We start from the raw sequence: 22,678 nt of genomic DNA, 5'->3' as shown, positions 1-22,678 counted from the left end.
TTGACTCAGAGTCAACTTATTAAGAACATTAATTATTTCTGTAAAATTTCTTTACCTTTTTTCATGTGCTATTCATTAGAATGAATTACAGGTCTTGTTCGCATTCAAGAGGAGGGGATTATAGAGGATTATTGAGGTTTCTCTTGTAATTCTATCTACCACAGAGACCTTGTCTTACATATTCAACTCCCTACGTGATACCTCTACTTGGTTTTCTCATTAATATCTAAAATTCAACAAGATCAAAACTGAACTCTTGATTTACTCCTTCAAAAATTTCCCTATATCATAAATGTCATCTCAAAAAATAATTTCAAATTCTGTCACTTCTTTTTATCTCTAGTGGTATTACCCTGGCCAGGTCATCAGCATTATCTGTATTTGTAGATTAAAACAGCCTCCTTCCTAATTAGCTTCGTTTCTCAGTGTATTCCTCCTACAGCAATAGGAATGATCATAAAACATAGGTATAGGCCAGGCGCGGTGGCTCACGCTTGTAATCCCAGCACTTTGGGAGGCCGAGGCGGGCGGATCACGAGGTCAGGGTATCGAGACCATCCTGGCTAACACAGTGAAACCCCATCTCTACTAAAAATACAAAAAATTAGCCGGGCGTGGTGGCGGGCGCCGGTAGTCCCAGCTACTCAAGAGGCTGAGGCCGGAGAATGGCATGAACCCGGGAGGCGGAGCTTGCAGTGAGCCTAGATCGCGCCACTGCACTCCAGCCTGGGCGACAGAGCGAGACTCCGTCTCAAAAAAAAACACGTAGGTATAATCTTTTCACTCCTCTGATTATGACCATTCAATGCCTATCTGTTTCCCTTTAGAATTGCGTTCAAAGACTTGATAGGCTTTTTGCCTATCTTTCTAAGTTCATTCATGACCACTTCGCTTTCATTCATTAAGCTCCAGCCATACTGTCTTATTTCAGTTCTTGGGATGTGTTAAGTTCTTTTCTGTTTCAGAGCATTTTCATAGGGGATTCACTATTTGGAAACCTCTCTTCCTTCACTACAACTTTGCACATGATTAGATCCTTCCCATACTTCAGATCGCAGCTTGGATATCACCTTCTTAAAGATACTTCCTCTGACCAAAATGTCCAAAGAGGTCTCCTGTGCCCTTTACCTAATATTCTCTACCTTACCCCTTGATTTTAGCACTTGTCACACTTTATAATCATATGTTCAATTTGTTATAACTTCTTTCTTTTCTCCTGCTCACTTTTGTATCCCAATACCTAAACACTGCCTGTGTAATAATAGGTCCTGAAAATATATTTGATGTATGACAACTAAAGTATTGCTGTTATCATCAGAGTATGCTAGAGTAACTCCAAGCAGACTTTCTAGGGACATCAGCCTTGAGCCATTTGTTTTAGGACTGAGAATCAGAAAGGAAGAAAGTTCTATGACAGATGTAGTGGAGAGCAAAAACAAATTGATGGATATGGAGATGGGCATGGAGGGTCCAGGAGTCAGTACACCAGAAGGGGCAGTTGGACATCAGGTTGCAGAGGTATAGTGACCACTTTATGAAGAAGCTAGAATGGCAGACGTAAGAGTTTTCCACTTTAAATAAGGATCTTCATGGCTTTTTAGGTGAAGAGTTAAAAATAAGCCACTCTGGCAAATTGACTATGGTGAGTTAAAAGCATCTGAAAAGCAGCAGGTGCAAAAAGATCACTCTGACCTTTCTTCTGTTTCTCCAAAGCAGGAGATGAAATTCCTAAGAGAAAGATGTCCTCACTTTACCAGAAGGAAAGCGTCACTCTTACTATCATCAAGAACAAGAAGTTGAGGCCCAGGAAAATCTGTGCAAACAAACTTAGACTAATCTTTATGCTCCTAGTCATTTCTCCACTGAATTAAGGACTCTACCTAGCTCCTTTGCTGTGTCACATTTTCCTAATTTCCTACTCTTTGTCTAATTCAGTGCATATGTTCATCACTGACTGCATCTTTGGGTCTTCATTTCCCTATGAAGGCTCCTGTGCCACATGAAACTTATATTAAATAAATGTGTATGTTTTTCTCCTGTTGATCTGTCTTAGGCCAATTTAATTATTAGGTCCATCTGAAAAAGAAAAAAGCCCTAAAACAGTAGAGGAAAAAATTTTTCCTCCCCTACATAGGCAAATGAAAAATAGTTAAAAAGCAATGTTTAAGAAAGATTAATGAAGCACCATTATTTCTTTTGAACTGAAGAGACTATCTAGAGATAGATCATCTACCCAAGAGTCTTTTTATTTTTTTATTCAATAAATATTTCTGTTCCACTCACTATGTCTAAGGCACTGTCCTGGGCATGGAGGATTCTATGAGCATCACTTCAAAGATGAGTTCTGAAGAACAAACAGAGATCAGCCCAAGGTTGGTGGAGGATCTTAAAAAGAAAGGAGAGAGTGTTCATGTGTCCAGAGACAAAAAAGAATGCAGATAGTTCTTAAGAATTTAAATAGTTTAGTTTTGCTGGAGAGTAGAGTTTGAGGGAGAGATATGAATGATAAAATTAACGAAGTGATCAACAGCTAGATCAGGAAGAGCCTTGTTTGTGATCATAAGAAATTTGGACAAATTAAGAAGTGTGAGAAATGGTGGAATATACAAATGAAAATGTCTAGTAGGCATTTAGAAATATGAGACCAGAACAGATGAGTTATTGGAACTGGAAATACGGATTGAGATTTCCTGTTTGAGAAATTAGGTCATTTTTTGGAGGGCTAAGCAGAGAAGAGAAAGAAGGGTAGAACTCCAAGACAGAAGAAAGAGAAAGGGATGAGATTGTTAAAGGTTGAAAAAGCAATGATCACCACTGTGGAAGCCAGGATTGTGAAGCCTTTCAAAATAGTCTGCAGGTAAAATGTCACAAAGGGGTCAGGAATTCAGAAGATATATTTTATGATAGCAAGAACTTGTAGCCGTTAAAAAAGGAAGTTCTACGTGGCTGTGGTATTTCAGTGTGGATGTCCACTTTTGTAAGCACTTAGATGTGGGTTAAAGATGAAAAACTATTTGCCAGTGTTAGAAAATACAATGTTTTCTTAAGATAGTAGCACTAAGTTACTTAGGTTATCATTTATTTAATCAACCCCTTTTGTAACTAATAAAAAATTAGGTCCTTTAAAACAAATTTTTGATACATTTCATAATTTTGGCATCTCTACGGAAGTTTTATTAGCAGGGGACACAGAAACAATGTAATTTGGAGACAGACAAGCCTATGTTTGGATTCTGGCTCTGCTGGTTATGAGTCATGTGAACTTTTATATTTGGTGCTTACTTTTGTCTCTCAACAATATCTATATTGGAACTTGATATTTTAGTTTTAGGCTCTATCTACTGACTTCCCACCATGGGACAAGAGGATTTAGTCATTTTTCTTTCTTCATTCAACCATACATGTATGTCCTGGTCCTTCCAACCCTCCTATTCTTCCATTATAGTGATGCCATTTTGTTTAGAGTCAGTGCTTTCATTATCATGACAATGTAAATGTTATCCACGATTTAGCTGTGCAGCTTCATCTAATTTTTTCCTTTTCTGCATTTTCTATTTTCCCTGAAGTTAATAGCATCTTACTCTTTCATTTGCTCAAAGTTCTAAGTTTGTATCACTTATCCAAGCAAGCTCTTCATCGTCTAAATATTCTGTCTAGATTTTAAGACAAACCATCTTGTCTGCCAGTTTTATCTTTCCAAACAGTCTCCCAAGCATCTGTTCTGCTCCAATTTGAAATACTTGCCCTCTACACCTGTTACACAGCTGTCATCCTTCCAACCAATCAAAATTTTCTTTTCTGTCTCTCCTTTTTCAGATCAGGTTTCTGCATCCCATTTCTTCCTGTCATCTAACTCCCTTGCCTTGTTATGTCCTCTGGTATCTTTCCGAGAGGTAGATATTTTGAGAACTTGTCTGAAAATGTTTATTTTACACACACAACCTTGATTGACACATTGATAGAATTTGGTAGCATTTAATAGAATTTTAAGTGATAATTGTTTTCCTTGAGAATTTTGAAAGCATTCTTGCTCCATTGCCTTATTCTAGATTCCAGTGTTGCTACTGACAAGTCTAACACCATTTTGATTCTTGATCCTCCCCATGTGATCTGTTTGTTTTTCTCTGACAACATAGAAACTTTTCTTTATTACCAGTGTTCTGAAATGTCAAGACAATGTCCTGTGATGTATTTATTTTTTTATCCATTTTGCTAAGTACTCGGAGTGATCTCTTTAGATCTAGAAACTCATGTTCTTCAGTTCCCTGAAATTTTCTTGCATTATATCATTAATGGTCTTCTTCATTTTGTTTTCTCACTTCTAACTGTCTGAAATTCCTATTACTTAGATGTCGAATCTCTTAAATTAATCCAATATCCTGGCTTTTTTCTCTCTTCAATTTTCCATCTTTTTTTTCTTTTGCTTTACTTTCTAAGAATTACCTTAACTTATCTCCCAACTCATATGTTGAGTTTTTCACTTGGTTATATTTTTCATTTGCAAAAGCGTTTTTTTTTTCTTTCTGATTTCTTGTCTTTTTATTAAATATAGGGCCTTTCCTCTTTTGGTGGAACCAATATTTTCTCTTATCTTTCTGAGGCTCTAACGTATAGTTATTTTAACTTTTTGGTTTTACTTTGTTTTGTTTTGTCCCCGCATTCTTTGCCTTGCTTCTGTTCTGATAATCTATTGCCTTCTTTCTCGCCTTCCCTCTTCTGGGCAACCTGGTCAACCTTTCCTGGATTTTATAGCAAACAACATCTTGCTTCTTTTTGGTATCTATGAAAAAACTTCCGTTTCAGCTTCTGTGATCTTTAAAGTTAGTTATCACTCCTTTGTCTGCATTCCATATTTATAAAACTTTGTGATGTCTCTCTTGTAAAATTCTCTCTTCTCTTACCTATATTTTGTAACTGTATTTCTTTTCTAATTCATTTCCTCTAGAGAGGTTTGATGAGGGAGTAGAGATCAATGCATGAATCTAATATGCCCCCATTTTACTAGAAATTCTCTTCATTGACTAGTTAACTAAACTAACTAAAATTTACCAGCATACTCATAACACTAAAATTATCACTAATTATTTATAATTGTATAGTATCCTTAAAGTTTCACAATGCAGTTTTTTAACATGTTTCGTATTTTAAGCTTGTTTTTCTGGAATGTTAATTTTCAGAGTTATATATTATTTCTGCTTTGATTTGCTGGCATTATTCTATGCTTCTCTATATATCTATATTTATTTCAGTAACTACCTTAGGCAGTTACTTTGAAATTTTAATATGAGCACTGTTTGGTGTGGTTTTTGCAAATGCCTTAAGAGCTTCCTGTATGTTTCTTGTCAGTAGATATTTTTGTGGATTTAATTTAGTTTTCTTTTCTAAACCAAGATTTCTGGATTAGGACCTCTGCTGTTTTAGTCCATACTATTTCTCTATTAAATGGTTGCAGGCTAACCACACATGGGCTAGAATGTGAAATGAGAGGTAAGACAGGGAGCATATAGTAGAACTTAATAAATATTTGCTTGTGATTGCTTGAAGCTAGCAATGAGTTCGTGGCTCACAAACTTTATCTATAAGAAACAAATCATATTAATTTCAGAATATACACATACTTCTAGTGTTTTATAGAGTTTTATGTTAGCCATTGAATTTTACTGTTGTATGGAAAGCAGTATTATTCTTCCTATATAAGACACACTACAGTAACAACACATCAGATGCCTAGATAATATATGATGAAGGAAAAAAATCAATCTTCCAAATAGGTATTGATTGCTAATCATTAATAGAAATAGCTATGCCACATATCTGGCATAAGGAAGGGGGATTCTCCATAAATATAATACTTCTACAAGGATTTTATTGTTATGTGATGAGCAGAAGGGAGAATTTAGAAATAATGTAATATATAGGTGACAACATATAAACACATTTTATCTAGATAATAACCAAAACAATTATATTTACCTACATTTTATTATCTCACCATAAAAATGTTTATTTGAAAATATATCAGGTGGGAATTGAACAATGAGAACACATGGACACAGGAAGGGGAACATGACACACCAGGGCCTGTTGTGGGGTGGGGGCAGAGGGGAGGGATAGCATTAGGAGATATACCTAATGCTAAATGACGAGTTAATGGGTGCAGCACACCAACATGGCACATGTATCCATATGTAACAAACCTGCACATTGTGCACATGTACCCTAAAACTTAAAGTATAATAAAAAAAAAAGAAAATATATCTAGACACTGTTTAATACTGAGCAATGCCAAACATTTTGTATAAATTATTTGTCACAATAATTTGTTGCATAGAAGTAGCCTTAACTATTTGACATTAAGTGCAGATGTTGCTATTTTACTGTAAATATTTGCTATATTTCAAAACCAGCTTGATCCATTCTGTTTTACATTGTGGCTAATAGTCTAATCTGAACTACTTTTTACTCATACAAAGTATGTGGAGAGATCAAAATGACTTTCTAGGATTCTGTTGCCTATTGCCTCTTAAATGCTGCTCGTTTTTCTTTACTTGTTTTTTTAGATCTTTTGAAAATAGATGTAATGCTATGAAGCTTTTAAAAATCTTTGTCTCTGTCTCTTTCTTCTGCATTATCCTGTTTTTGGAATATCTCACTATTTTCAGTCACAACACCCCACCAAACTCACTCGATTTTATGTATTATACTATATCCCCCTGAAAGGCAATTTCTTCTATTTAATCGACATGAAAAACTCATGTACTGTCATCACTGAAACAGAAAATGAAAATTTAAATTAGTATTGATTATATACATAGTACCCAAAATACCTTATTTTTATTTAAGGTTAAAGGGTATATCTCACATACACTTTTTCTTTTCTGACATTTCAAACTAATGGGAGGGACACTAAATTTCTCATCTTTCAATTCCTTTCTTCAGAATCCTTTGGTCCTTTTTGATTTTCTCTCAATACTTTTGACACTGACAAAATCATCTTTTCAGGCTCACCTTTTTTCACTGTTTTTTTGGCCATATTTCATAGTTAACCCTCATTCCTACTGTTCCTTAAATCCTTTCCTTGTACTTGTTTATTAATGTATATTAAAAGTTTGTTTTCATGCATACTGTGTGATAATATCCTATCTTGGTTTCCTAATCACATGTTTTTTATAATATGTTTCCTACTTCATGATCTTTCCCTTTGAATTATTTTTTATATCTTGTATTTTCCTGTCATGTGAGCTAAAAGAATCCCCCAAGTTTCCAACATATAACCTGCTTTATTCTCCCATTTTACCTGTGGATGCATTCAAGTTTAGCCACCATTTTTATGGTGCTGATTCTCATAACACTATTTGTCCATTTAATTATGCTTGGATTATTGTATCTATTTCTGAGCCCTGGATTTACAAAAAGGCATTAACAAACTAGAATATGTCTGGAGAGGATGATTAAACTGATTGAATTCTCCTAAACCATGTCCCATACTAAATGGCTGAAGGAATTGTGTATATTTATTGTTTATCCTGGAGTAAAAAAGATTAAGTGTAGACAGGATAATTGTTTTCAATAATTGGAAAGTCTTTCATGTAAAGGAGAGAACAGATTTGTTATGAGTTGTTCTAGAAAGCTCAACTAGAACAACCAGTACAAGTTATAAAGAGATAGGTTCAAATATTCTCTAATGAAGATCAGGTATTAAATCTTACTCATTCTGGCTTTGCCACATTGTCTAGCACAGGGCCTTAGTCATATCTGGGCCTAATAGGTGTTTATTGATTGATTTGAATTGGCATGAATGGAAAGAATAAACCTCTCTAGCAGTAAAAATAGACTGTCTTTTGAAGTAAAAGTATCCAATCTTTCAACAGAGAACTATTCATTACCTACAGTGTAGCTGTCCCTGTGCTAAGCATCTGGAATATAAAGATACTAACATCTTAATATTGTAGATCATTTCTATGGGCAAAGCATTCTTCTAAATATTTTTCACGTACTAACTTATTTTGCAGCAGCCTCTTATGGTAGGATCTTTTATTATCCCCAATTTAGATGTAACTGAAGCACATAGAGGTTACTTTTTTTTTTTTTTTTAACTTTTGAAACAGAGTCTCACTCTGTTGCCCAGGTTGAAGTGCAATGCTGTGACCTTGGCTCACTGCAACCTCCACCTCCCAGGCTCAAGGGATTCTCGTGCTTCAGCCTCCCGAGTAGCTCGAATTACAGGACCGCACTACCATGCCAGCTAATTTTTGTATTTTTAGTAGAGACAGGGTTTCACCATGTTGGCCAGGCTGGTCTCAAACTCCTGATCTGAAGTGATCCACCCACCTCAGCCTCCCAAAGTGCTGGGATTACAGGCATGAGCCACCACACCCGACCACATAGAGGTTACTTAATGAGCCGTGTCACAAAGCTAGTAAGTGGTCAAGTTGTGATTTGAATTCAGGCAGTCAGGCTCCAGAATCTGCATACCGAACCGCTGTGATAAACCTCCTCCAAGAACAAGGCAAGATGTGCATATAAACCAAAGGACAGAAAGATTTTTATATTGGACTATAATCTAGTATAGTTCTTTTCTGGTGATTCCCTGGCCAATGGCTAATCTGTCGACTTGAATGCCTGTGGTCTTCTTTATTTTCAGTCAGCTTGCACACCACATCCGGGTGATCTTCCCCAAAAGCAAAGCTGATCACTCCACTCCCTTGTCCACAGCACAAATCTATTCATTATTCTTGTCCACAGAACAAATGTAATCACCATAATTTAGACACCAAGGCCCTCTGTGGTCTGTATCTACCTGTACCTCTTACCTCATCTCTCCCTGAACCCTGAATTTGACCATGTGCTTAAATGATATTTCTTGTCTGAAAAGAAATTATTGTGAAAATTAAGTCAAATAATCAATAAGTTATTGTGAAAATTAAGTTAAATAATCAACATAAAATGCTTAGAGTAGTAGCACCAAGAATATAATAACTGCTTAAGAAATGTTAGCATATTTATTTTCATTTATTTCTGATTATTCTGCAAAAAATGCTGTACCCTACCTATAGCCTATTTTTAGTTCCCTCACTATACCTCAAAATTGCTTCATAATAAAATTGTGAAATAAAAATGTATTGGCTTGCCTAATTTACAAATTCAGAGGCAGGGTGGATCTAGTTGGGGTCCAGTCAGAGCTTTTCCTCTGTTTCTCTGCAGGTTTCTCAGCTTAGCCTCCTCTGTGCCGGCTTATTTTTCAGACTGGCTTCCATCAAGGCAGCCAGAGAGCTGCCAGCAACAGCAGGAACTACATGCTTTCTTATTCACATTCACTAGGAGATAAAATATTACTTCCCATAACCATCCAACTGAGGCTCTGAACTTCATTCTCAGATCACCTGCAAAATAATCACTGCAGCCTGAGAAGCCCTGAGTCACCTGGTGTAGTGGGTTGAATGGTAACCCCAAAAAGATATGTCCACATTCTAACACCCAGAACCTGTGATTTTATTTGGTAAAAGAGTCTTTTCTGATGTAATTAAGTTAAGGATCTCACAATGAGATCATGCCAGATTAGCTGGATGGGCCCTAAATCTAAGGACAAGTATCTTTATAAGATACACGACAGAAGAGAAGGCACACACACACACACACACACACACAGAGAGAGAGAGAGAGAGAGAGAGAGACAGAGACAGAGACAAAGAAAAAGAAAGAAAGAGGAAAAGGCCATGTGAAGTGGGAGGCAGAAACTAGATCTACGCAACCACATACCTGGAGCCACCAGAAACCTAAAGAGGCAAGGAAGATTCTGTCCTTGCCTCCAAGGGGAGTGTGGCCTTAATCACACCTTGATTTCAGACATCTGGCCTCCAGAACTGTAACAGAATACATTTCTGTTGTTTTAAGCCACCATATTTGTGGTAATTTATGGCTGCCACAGGAAACTAATATAAGTGGTCATTCCTGAACCAACTATTTTGACAAGGAGCATAGGATGACACTGTTGGGATTACACTATTTCAGGCCCATCGCTGGAGCTGGAGGTGGGGGCAATCCATTCTAAACTGTGCAACTTCCACACACAGGAGCAGAATGGATATTAGAGCAGCAACACAGCATCCACTTCGGTATCCTTTAATTCCACTTCCTGCTTATAACCTGCTCATTTCTATTGGTTACAACACAATGGATTCCAATCATGGTCTTTATTCAAGAGCTTTATTCAGCACTTCTTAGTTTACATGATTAATTATGACATAACTAAAACCTGATCATCTCATTTGAGTTGCTAACCAACTTACCCAATCCATAGTTATCTTAGCTCATCAGACACATCCCTCACTGATAACTCCTTCAAGTCATCTTAAATATGACCACCCAAATTACCATTTTTTTGTACCACCACAGACAAATCCCAGGACTCCAAAAATTTTTAAAGGGCTCCCTTTAAAATCTTCTATCTCTATCTTCATTGGTCTCTTTAATAAAATATAATTTGAGTCCAGATGTACCTTACATGTTACTTAATGCAATGATGATTCTCAACATATGTTGGTTAACATTGATCCTGATGATGCTTAACTGGCATGTAAGTGCATGCTACATATTCTTGCGACTATGTGTAAACAAATGTCAAATATAATATTTTTCTTTCACCCAAATTTAATGGTTTGAAATTCTTTAAAACTTTGAAATCTTTAGAATGGGGAACAAGCAGACTTGAGGGATGGGATGAACAAATCATTTTGCAATAACCTCTGTGTTTTTCCACTGTCTAATGCAAATGTGTACAAAGGCCTTTGGTTTTAGCTTGTGCAGTCTTTAAAGATAGACTATTGTTGCTTAGAATGAAAAAAGACTCTACACTGAATACTAGAATGTAAAATATGAGTTTAAAACTTTTTCTTCTAAAACAAGGGCAAAGGGTTGTCTTGTTAAAAATTTTAATTATAATTAAATCTTAATCACAACAGCTAAAAGTAGAAGATACCTGTTAAATAAATTATACAGAAAATCAAAGCAACAAGATGTATAAGGAAGCACCTATAAATTAGTGTCTAGAAAAACGATATATTTCTGTGTTCTGTATTTCTGTATGACAAAACACAGTGAACAGTTGAGTTATTACAGGAATAGCCCATGAAACACTGCATCTGAGAAACCATTTGAAAAATGTGAAAAAATCCCAGCAGGATTTTACCCATTCAAAGCAATTTTACTGCTGTCTTCCTTTGCAAATGGCATTGTACTGTATTCGTTTTCTTTGCTGCTATAACAGATTATCACAAATTTGGTGGCTTAAAACAATGCAAATGCATTATCTTACAGTTCTGTAGGTCAGAAGTCTGACAGGGGCTAAAATTAAGGTGTCAGCAGGACTGTGGTCCCTTCTGTAGCTCTGGGTAGAATCTGTTTCCTTGTCGTTTTTAGCTGCTAGAGGCCACCTACATTCCCTAGCTCATGGTTCCCTTTCTTTATCCCCCAAATGAACAAAGGTTATTCCAGTCGTTCTTAATATCACATCACTCTGACTTCCTCCTCTGCCTCACTCTTCCATTCTTCAAGACTCTGTGATTACATGGGATCCACCCAGATGATCCAGAATGATCTCCCTATGTTAAGTTGGCCCATTAGCAAACTTCATTCCGTCTGCAAACTCAATTCTCCATTGCCATGTAATGTCACATATTCACAGGTTCCAGTGATTAGGGGTGGACCTTTTGGGAGACTCATTATTCTGCTTGCCACATACACCATTGTCAAATTCCTGGTCTCGGTAACTGTATTGTGCTTACATGAGGTGTTATCCTTTGAGGAAACTGGATAAAAGGTATGCAGGGACTCTGTGCTATTTTTACAACATCTATGTAAGCCTAAAATTATCTCAAAATCAAAGTTTAAACAATCCCACTTTTTTGGAGAATTGAGTGAAAACATATAGAAATGATTACAAAATTTCAGGAATTACACAATATTAAAATAGATTAAAATGGGGTTATTTAACTTCTAAATTAGTAAATGAAATAATAAATGATAAAAGTCACATTCTTCATTTAATTAAAAACAATTTAGTAAATATTAACTATTTATGGTTGTTACACATTTTACAAAGACTTACATGAGTACCATCTCAGTTTCTTTCCCTTTAAATAAACCAATGCCCATAATTGACTAAATATCATTAAACTACATACCACAGTTTAATTTCACTATGGTTGATAGAAAGAATACATTTTCAAAACGTTTATGTGCCTACCAAGCCTATCAAATGAAAATCTAAACCCCTTAAGCCAATTTATACTAAGGTGCTTTATAATAAATTTCATACTGTTTTTATAGTTTTCTAAAAGACCATCACATTCTGTTTTACTTACTATTTTGTAAAGCTGTTGGATACATAGGGTAGATTTTATTGACCTGTTTTTACAGACAAAGAAAATTAGGACTGAAAAGTTACATGAAGGTTTCTGGTCAAGAAAGACAAGTGTATTTATATTTGGGTATTCTCGTCTGCTCACTAAACAAACCAAAGGCAGATAAAATTTAAAAATGAAAAAACAGGAAGACATAACCAGACTCAAAATCAAGAACAGAAGTAAACTAACAAAAATGGTGAAATGGGCTGAAACTGTAAGCCTGTGAGACTTTAAATTTGGAAGCTGCTGGAACAGCTAGAAGATTAACTCCTAAGTAAGAGCTGGGAGGCAGGCTCATTGATTGAAGACAAGGATAGGGACTAAGATGCCAATCTATGCCCCAATGAGAAAGAAGGTGGAAGTAAAAGAATGGTAGCAATCTCCACCTGAAGCTGTAATGTTTAGAATGTGCTAGGCTTAGAGAACCAGACTCAGACACAGACACAGAAGCACTGGAAAACCAGCTAATCTCCAGGCTAACTCTCTTGTCTGCAGTAGTACCAATGTCACTCTGGCTCAGGGGACACCAAACCAACGATGGGAAAACTTAGCTCTGAAAAAGAGCCCAAAGAGCATTTTGGAGATAACTGCAAAGTTGTTTGATAAGGAAGGAAGTGACAAAGAGAAAAAGAAGATAAAGAGAAAGAAAAAAAAAAAAATCAAAAGCCTTTCACTAAAATGAATGTAAACATCAGAATTTAAAATAAATGAATAAATCTAATGCTAAGAAAGAGAGGCCACAATACTACAAGCAAAATTTAACTTTTATATTGCAGTCTGACAAAAACTTAGATATATATTTTAAATATGCAAAGAGATAAAGTAAAGGATAATTTTCAATTAAAGGATATATAACTTGAAAAGCAAAGAAAAATGAAACTTGAACAAGTGAATATGAAATACATAGGAACAGAATATTAGAAATAAGAAAATATGGCATTAGGAAAAACACAACAGGCAAAATAAACACTAAGATATAGATAAAGACAGAGAAATTGCTAAGTTGCAAAATGGCTCAGAAGAATTTACCCAGATTACAGCTTAAGAAAAAAGGAATGTTTTAAAATAAATGTTAGAGCAGTTGAAAACCTTGTGAGGTATATTGAAACGCCTCAATGTTTAGTAAGAGTTTCAGAAAAATACAATGTAAAAAGCAAAAAAAAAAAAAAAAAGCTGAAAATCGTTTGTAAAGACAAGTTCAGCAATCCCATTACTGGATGTATACCCAGTAATATAAATCACTCTATCATAAAGACACATGCACATGTTTCTTCATTGCAACACTACTCACAATAGCAAACACATGGAATTGACCTAAATGCCCATCAGTGATACAATGGATAAAGAAAATGTGGTATGTCTATACCATGGAATACTATGTAGCCACAAAAAAGAATGAGATCATGTCCTTTGTGGAAACGTGGATGGAGCTAGAGGCCATTATCCTTAGCAAACTAACCCTGGAACAGAAAACCAAATACTGCATGTTCTCAGTTGTAAGTAGGTGCTCAATGATGAGAACATGTGGACACATAGAGGGGAACAGCAGACACTGGATCCTATCAGAGGGTGGAATTTGGGAGGATGGAGAGGGTCAGGAAAAAAAACTAATGAGTACTATGCTTAATACCTGGGTGACAAAATAATCTGTACAACAAACCCCTGTTACGTGAGTTCACTTATTTAACAAACCTGGATTTATACCCCTGAACTTAAAAGTTAAAAAAAAAAAGAAATTGTATAGTATTGAATCAATAGAAAAGAATACTGTCCAGATAAATGCACACATAAATAGGTGATCGCTGGAGGGGTTTACAAAGGAAGGAGTCACTGAGAAAAGAGGTAGAGGATAAGATCGGACTGGTGAGGTGTTGATGGAGTTGCGTTTCACCAGAACCTGGAAAAGATAGAGGCAAAAGTGAGGACTCTTGTTTTTCAGAGACAGAGGCAAAGATGTGTGGGTGTGGACCGATGAAGGTAAACTTGTAAGGGGTGGTAGTAAACGGAGGGAGTTCATCCCTGTTGGTCTCGGTTTACTCCGAGAGTGGGAAGGAGATAGAGGATGGTGTAGCTGCTACGGGAGGGGAGAAAGAGTGGGTTACCAGCACTCATCTGGGAACCGCAAGCCCCCGACTCCTGGTTTCTTTTCTGCTAAACTGCCTGCATCATTTGGTCCAAACCGACTTTCCCCAAAACCCCACCACTCCTTCCTTAAAATCATAAATGTCTGCCGGGCGTGGTGGCTCACGCCTGTAATCCCAGCACTTTGGGAGGCCGAGGCGGGCGGATCACCTGAGGTCAGGAGTTGGAGACTAGCCTGACCAACACGGAGAAACCCCGTCTCTACTAAAAATACAGAAAAATCAGCCGAGTGTGGTGGTGCATGCTTGTAATCACAGCTACTGCGGAGGCTGAGGCAGGAGAATCGCTTGAACCCAGGAGGCGGAGGTTGTGGTTAGCTGAGCTCGTACCATTGCACTCCAGCCTGGGCAACAGGAGTGAAACTCCGTCTCAAAAAAAAACAATAATAATCATAAATGTCTGCTAAACTGGGAAACTCATAATTTCCTTTATGTGAATTGCCTTCAGCAAGTAATTTATTGCTATACTTAAGTCCCAAAATACTTCTGTTTGTGGCCACAATTATTTAAAAAAAATAATTTTTAAACTTTTGGAAAACAGATGACAGAATGAAATAATTATATTTCCTTTCATAATTGTTAGAGATAAATAAAAAGATATGCACATGAAAATATTCTTAACAAAGAAACATCGAGCCTATCTTTTAGTATTTCTCCATATTTCTTCATTTGGAGGTTAGCACTAAGGTTTTACAAATACAACTATAAAAAATATCAATTACCTGTATTTTGTTATTGGAGCTCCAAATTCAGTTCAATGCAACAAGTTTTTAAGTACCTTTTAGGCTCAAGATATTGTGTTTATGGGAAGGGAGAAGAAGGAGTTGTGCAAAATACAGGAAGCCTTTGGCTGTAGAAATGTATAATGCTCATACATAAAGCAGCATTATTCCAAGTAATTTCAATCTCCAGTAGTCTGCACTTTTTCCGCAGGCTTGGAGATAGATATATGATCTCCAAATAGGTGTGTTTTCCCATCACAGCTGACCTTCAGGTTTGCTTAAAGCAATCCTGCTGCTCCTACCACCTCACCTTTGTTTAATGAGAGCCATTTCCTAACACCAACGTTGGGTTAATGGACTGAGATGGGAGAAAATCAAACATATCTCTCCATTTTACACCAGATTGCCTTTCTGCCTTGTGGCTTTAATCACTCAATCCTACTCACATCTGCCATAATAATAATTATGGGTTTTCTACTGCTTTCTCACCCAGGAGGATATGTCAGAGGATAGTAACATCTCCTGAAGAAAGGAAGGGCAAATTCTTAATCTTTTTCCAGCATCGTAGGTAATAATTTTCCTCTACAAACGCCCAAGGAGTACTCCTTTTGGCTCTTACTCCCACTGTTCCCACAGGTTCGTGGCTCTGCTTGGATTTACGAGTTTTCTTCTAGCCTTTTCTCTTCTGAGATAAGTTTTAATTATGTAGACAGATTGTAAAAGTCTCTTTCTTCTTGTAAACAACTATTTCTTTGTTAGTACTAGATTTTGTTTAACTGGTTTCCTCCTATCTGAATCTTCTTATGTACCCAGGAATTATGTCTGTTCATTGTTTAATGGCAGCATCAAGAGAAGAGAAAGCTGGCTTCATTTCATAGCTTCCCTTGAGGGATTCGATTTGGAACACTTCAAATTGCAAGTCTCCCTCGGGAACTGTTGTTACATATGTTTGGAAGCCCATAATATTTTAGTTTAGATTCAATATAAGAGCAAAGTATCACCCATCAAATAAGCAGTATGATAATACTCTCGGCTCTTCTACTTATTTAAAAACTTTCTTTACTACCTGAATCAAGGAAATGTCTGAAATCCTCAAAAGCACTACTGAAATGTTAAACAGTTGCCCCTTCCTCAGAGAACTCAGAGAACTGGATTTGAGAAAGCATCTTAGGTAGCACTGACAAACAGCTCTTACCCTGGCCCCTTCAGGTCAGAGTTAAAATATAAAGAAAAGTAAGTATTCAGGCCAGGGGCAGTGGCTCACGCCTGTAATCCAGCACTTTGGGAGGCTGAGGCAGGAGGATCGCCTGAGGTCAGGAGTTCAAGACCAGCCTGGCCAACATGGTGAAACTGAGTCTCTACTAAAAATACAAAAATTAGCTGGGCGTGGCTCAGCTAATTCTAGCTACTTGGGAGGCTGAGGCAGGAAAATCGCTTGAACCTGGGAGGTGGAGGTTGCGGTGAGCCAAGATTGCAGCACTGCACTCCAGCCTGGGCGACAGAGCGAGACTCCACCACACACACAAAAAATAAACAAACAAAAACAAAAAAACAAACAAAAAAATGGAAAAGTATTCATGACATGACATTTTTCTCATTTTGCAGAAGAACTTTTAACTATTTGGTGGTTTTTTTTTTCTAATCAAGAAATCATTCTAATTACTTAATACATTCACTTCTAATTCTGAACTCTTACATTATCTTTGAAGCTCATTTGTTTGAGAATTGGTTTTTTATTTTGTATTTTTTTTTTGAGACACAATCTTGCTGTGTTGCCCAGGGTGGAGTACATTGGCACAGTCACAACTCACTGCAGCCACAACCTTTCAGACTCAAGGGAAATGCCAGCCAGCCTTAAGGACTGTAGAAATGCAGGGCTGACTGGAGGGCTCCCATTGAGTCATATCTTGTTCTGATTTCTGAGGTCACTTTTTGAGCTCCTTTAAGAGATGAAGAATTCTATCACCACAAAGTTAAATGTGGTATCATGGATATCAGCTACAGTTTGTTTTGTTGTTGTTGTTGTTATTTATTTATTTATTTGAGACAGAGTCTCGCTCTGTTGCCTAGGCTGAAGTGCAGTGGCCTGATCACGGCTCACTGCAGCCTCCACCATCCTGGGCTCAAGTGATCCTCCCACCTCAGGCTCTCCAGTAGCTGGGACTAGAAGCACGTGGCACCACGCTGGGCTAATTTTAAAATCTATTTTGTTTTTTTGTAGAGACAGGGTTTCACCATGCTGCTCAGGTTCGTCTTGAACTCTTGAGGTCAAGCAGTCCTCCTGCCTCAGCCTTCCAAAGTGTCAGGATTACAGGCATGAGCCACCTCGCCAGCCCTGAAAATTGGTTTTGCCAAGAATACCTAAATATTATCCTTTAACAGACAAGCAATTTCCCACAGCAGTTTTAAACTTTTAACTGGCACCCCATAAAACACCTCTTAAACAGGCAAAATCAATATTTTCCCTCAAAGATTCTTCTGAAATATTTTGAGGCAATGGAATAGAAGAGATAACTTTTCGATGCAGCAATGTGCATGATATCTTCACATTGAAGAAACATTTATTCAGCTCACCCAGAGGCATTGTGTTCTGTGGCCAAGGAACTGAGCCAGGGTTTCTAGCCAGCGTTAGATACAAAGCCATGACCTTGGCCCCATTAGCCGGGCTGCTAACTAGGTGAGCTCACCACGCGGGTTACTGCATACTTGTGTGGCAGTTCATTGGGAACAGGGATTCTTTTTGTTTGTTTGTTTTTTCTATTTTTATTTTTATTTTATTTTACTTTAAGTTCCGGGATACATATGCAGAACGTGCAGGTTTGTTACATAGGTATACATGTGCCATGGTGGTTTGCTGCACCTATCAACCCATCATCTAGGATTTAAGCTCCGCATACATTAGGTATTTGTCCTAATGCTCTCCCTCCCCTTGCCTCCCATCCCCCAACAGGCCCTGGTGTGTGATGTTCCCCTCCCTGCGTCCATGTATTCTCACTGGGGAACAGGGATTCTTAACGTGGGTTTCAGTGAAGGTACATGAACACTTTGGCATTCTATGTAAGATTTTGTATGTGATTATACTTTTCTAAAGAGAGGGCTCACATTTTCATCAGATTTTCAAAAAAGGATGCATTTTTTTTTAAAAAAAATAAAAGGTTAAGGTTATATTAAACGAGATTGTTCTAAAAGAAAATCTTTTCAGTATTTTTTAAAAAATAAAATAGCTCTTTATTACTGAAGTAGATTTCTGTAATCGGAGGTAGATTTCAGTAATTTCATGTTATTGTGGGAGGGGTCCTTGAACCCTGACCTTTTATTATTTATCTTTTTATGCCTCTGAAGGATTTTAAATGTGCTCTCTAAATTGGAGAAATCTGTTACTTTATATGAGAGAAAAATGATATTACACCTTCCATTTTTGAACTTTATATATTCTTAAGACAGGAGGTGATTTTTCCTTACATTCTACAAACATGTTTTTCAAAACCCATTCTTTAACAACCCATTCTGTTACTCTTCCTACTTGCAATTATTTTAAGGTATCCCAAACCTTACTTTATACTTTACAATATAGGAGGACTTAAGTCTGGCCAGATTTTGCCTAACTGAATGTTAGGATGTCACTTATTAACTGTAGAATAATACATTCCTTAGATAAGATAAAAGTATGCAATAGAAAATTGCCATTCTAGGAACACCTACTACAGTCTTTTCTGTCTTCAGAGCATTAGTGTGCACATTAAGTCTTCAGCATTGTTGAGATACTGAATATTTATGCCGTATTTGAGAATTAATATTAGCAGTCATGTACAATGTAGATTTCTTTTTAAAATTCTAGGTTACTTTATGGAATGGGCCCTTAGAGAACAAGAAAAGACTGAAGTTTTACAGGAAAAAAAATCATGTGGTCTTCAGATTCTGAAATGAGGAGAAATGCAGCCATCTGAAATGGTCATGAACCCCAAACAAGTCTTCCTCTCTGTGCTGATATTTGGAGTAGCTGGGCTACTCCTCTTCATGTATTTGCAAGTCTGGATTGAAGAACAACATACAGGTAACACATGTGCTTTTTCTTCTATTTTAATTGCAACAATAATAGCTATTTTAAATTAAATTAGTTGTGATGCTTATTAATATATTAAGAATCACAATATTTTCAACAACAAAAAATGAGTCATAAGCTAAAATTCCCAGCTCCTAAAAGGAAGGAAAATTATACAACTCTGGTAGGCATTTGTTTGGTGGCTTAACAATGGAAATTTTTGTTATCTCGTTGGGGAATAGCAGTGCTCCCATAGTCCAGCAAGAACTGCTTGTAGAGAATTTGTCTTCAAAAATATAGCATTTATCCTACTTCTTATCTGTCCGTGGAGCATCAGGCATAAGCCTAAAAGGCGCTGAATGTACAGCAGTCTCTCCTTTAATTCCTTCTTAATTTATGTTGATACTCAAAATTGGTATAAATATCATTTAATACCTTTATTATAAAGGATGAGTTGGCAAATCTTTTCTATAAAGGACTAGATCATAAATATTTTACCCTTTGCAGGCCATACCATCTCTACCACTACTACTCAACTCTGCTAATATGCCATAGATTACATGTAAACAAATGGAACAGGCTGTGTTCCAACAAAACTTTATTTACAAAAACAGATGGTGGGCCAGATTTGGTCCACAGGCAATAGTTTACTGATCCCTGCTGTGCTCATCTTGTACTTTTGTCTTTCAATTTGCAATTGCTGCCCATTGGAGGCACTCAATTACTGTTAAAAATGATTATATTTATAATGATATAGTATTATTAAAGTAAAAGACTTAGAATATCATAAAAATTTATACATACAGATCTTGTGAAGTTCTGATGGTTTCCATTGGTAGAAATAGGCTATGGCTTATGACTGTTAAGGATAATAAAGTAAAAACAGAAGAATGATTTTTTGATTGTCTCCAGTTGTGGTCCATTTTCTTTTTTTTTTTTTTTTTTTAAGTTATTCTAGATATAAAATCCTTAAGAATCTTCTCCAAAAGACAATTTAATACTGAATTACAACTATGATCATTTTTAAAATTGTTTCCATTTTTAAATTCCTTTCTTTGGTTTATGCTCATACTTTTTTTTTTTTTTTTTTTTTTTTTTGAGACAGGATTTTACTCCTGTCACCCAGGCTGGAGAGCGATAGCATGATCTTGGCTCACTGCAACCTCTGCCTCCCAGGTTCAAGCGATTCTTCTGCCTCAGCCTCCCAAGTAGCTGGGTCTACAGGCACAAACCACTGCACCCGGCTAATTTTTGTATTTTTTGTAGAAACGGGGTTTCACCATGTTGACCAGGCTGGTCTTTTTTTTTTTTTTTTTTTGAGGCAGAGTCTTGCTCAGTCACCCAGGCTGGAGTGCAGTGGCACGATCTCGGCTCACTGCAAGCTCTACCTCCTGGGTTCACGCCATTCGCCTGCTTCAGCCTCCCAGGTATCTGGGACTACAGGCTCCCGCCACCACGCCTGGCTAATTTCTTTTTTTTCTGTATTTTTAGTAGAGACGGGGTTTCACCATGTTAGCCAGGATGGTCTCGATCTCCTGACCTCGTGATCCACTCGCCTCGGCCTCCCAAAGTGCTGGGATTACAGGCGTGAGCCACCGTGCCCGGCCCAGGCTGGTCTTGAACTCCTGAGCTCAAGTGATCCACCTGCCTTGGCCTCCCAAAGTTCTGGGATTGGGATTACAGGCGTAAGCCACTGCCCCTGGACAACAGTTCTGATGTATTTAATTTATATAGTAACCTTTGTGAAAAGAGTTTGCATATAATGATTTTCTAGAGAATATATAACATATTGTCAAAATATATTCTTAATTCCCTTTACAGTTTACATAAACTATTATGCTAACTTTTCTATACTACTGAAATAATTTATCATAATAACATCATATTTAATGAAACCACCTGTAGTAAAATATATAGGCTAATTCTTCCTGAAATATAACCCTTAGCGTAGATCCTGTAACATAGTAAGCCTTCAGTGTTTGTTGAATGAATGAATGAATGAATGAATGAATTGAAAATTCACTGAAGACTATAGACTGAAATACAGCAAAGGAAGAAGAAAGAAAAATATCTCATTATTTAGAGTTTTGCTAATATGGTCTCATAACAAATTTCACAAAAAGACTATCACAGTAAGATTTTAATACTTAAGGGAAAATGTATTCATATATATAGACAACTATTTGGCAGAAATGTGTTTAGTCTGTCACTAAGAAATTATGTATCTAAGGAAACAGGTTAATAATACCATACATATAAAATGTAGTTTACCAAATGTGTCCATAAGCATTAATAGCTACCATTTATGGAGAGCTTAATAAGTGCCAAATGTTTACATAAACTTTCTGTAATCCTCGTATCTTACTAGGTGAGTATTATTCTAAATCGACAGATGAGGAAAATGAGACTCCAGAGGGATAAGGGGCATATTCAAGGCTTTGCATGGCCTTGGTGCACAGGGGAAAGTCTGGATTTGAACCCAGGTTGTACTGCTACGAGGTCCATGCCTCTGCTCAATGTATCACCTCCATGAAGGAAAAAGGTGAATATTATTATTTCTCTGTAGCACAGATGAAGCAAGGGAGACTCAGAAAGTTTAAAGGACTTAACCTGTAGCTACAAAGCTACAAGTTTTTGAAGTGTAACCCATACCTAGGTTTTCCTAATTGTCAGAATCCCTAAAAGAGTCTCCTAACCAAAACACTGGATTACATAGGCATATAATTATAAATGCAGTAGTATCAGTACAGATGTTTTAAAATCACTGAAATTGGTAAATTAAATGACATACAGATGTGTAACCTCCTCTACAAGCTTAAATCTTGAGTTCATAATTTTCCCAAGTGTTGGAAAATTATTTTCCTTGGTTAAGATTGGTAAAACACTTACCATTTATTCTCTTAAATTTTGTTTGTAATTTTGATAGAAGTGCTTTCCCTGATTCTTGATATATTTTGAATGAATTATGTAATATTTCATAAACTACTCATGACAAAAAGCATAAATGTAAAAGTCAAGAGTCCTGTAGATAACTATTTCTCTGAAGAAAAACTGTAATATTCTTTAAGAAGACTTCCATCTGAAGTTCTGCCTTATACTAGGTTAGTGCTCTGGGTTGAAATTCTGCAGTTTTCTAGGTAGGCAGACATTTATGGTTGTTATATATATATATGTGTGTGTGTTTCAAATAACATCAGGAGCATTAGGCATTTTTAAAGGCAATCTCTTTTTAAATAAATAAATATATGAATATGTGCTTTGATGTTAAGTTTTAAAAATGGAAAATCTGTCTTTTGGACACTTTAGAACTGTCACTCAAAGAAACTTTGAAAGATGAGCTGGTTTGGTTCCTGAGACTTTCTATAAGTA

General features: G+C 36.6%; 1 protein-coding gene and 1 long non-coding RNA gene across 5 annotated transcripts in view; one reads left to right on the top strand and one right to left on the bottom strand.

Moving 5' to 3' along the window:
* CHST9 (carbohydrate sulfotransferase 9) overlaps window positions 1-22,678 on the top strand; it is a 278,955-nt gene that overhangs the window by 16,567 nt on the left and 239,710 nt on the right. For 3 of the 4 annotated variants that reach the window (XM_009252309.4, XM_002828133.5, XM_054537756.2), the window contains exon 2: window positions 19,106-19,321. In XM_009252309.4, the coding sequence (XP_009250584.3) occupies window positions 19,201-19,321 (121 nt within the window). In that variant the 5' untranslated portion in view covers window positions 19,106-19,200. Of the gene's footprint in view, window positions 1-19,105; window positions 19,322-22,678 lie in introns of those variants that run through there. The other variant, XM_054537757.2, reaches the window with a different exon arrangement.
* Window positions 1-22,678, bottom strand: part of LOC129051525 (uncharacterized) — a 195,846-nt gene that overhangs the window by 3,210 nt on the left and 169,958 nt on the right. The window lies entirely within an intron of this gene.

Source organism: Pongo abelii, chromosome 17 (assembly GCF_028885655.2).
Source record: "Pongo abelii isolate AG06213 chromosome 17, NHGRI_mPonAbe1-v2.0_pri, whole genome shotgun sequence".
In the NCBI taxonomy this organism is placed as follows: Eukaryota; Metazoa; Chordata; class Mammalia; order Primates; family Hominidae; genus Pongo; species Pongo abelii.
This window is presented reverse-complemented; position numbering and strand designations above follow the sequence as displayed.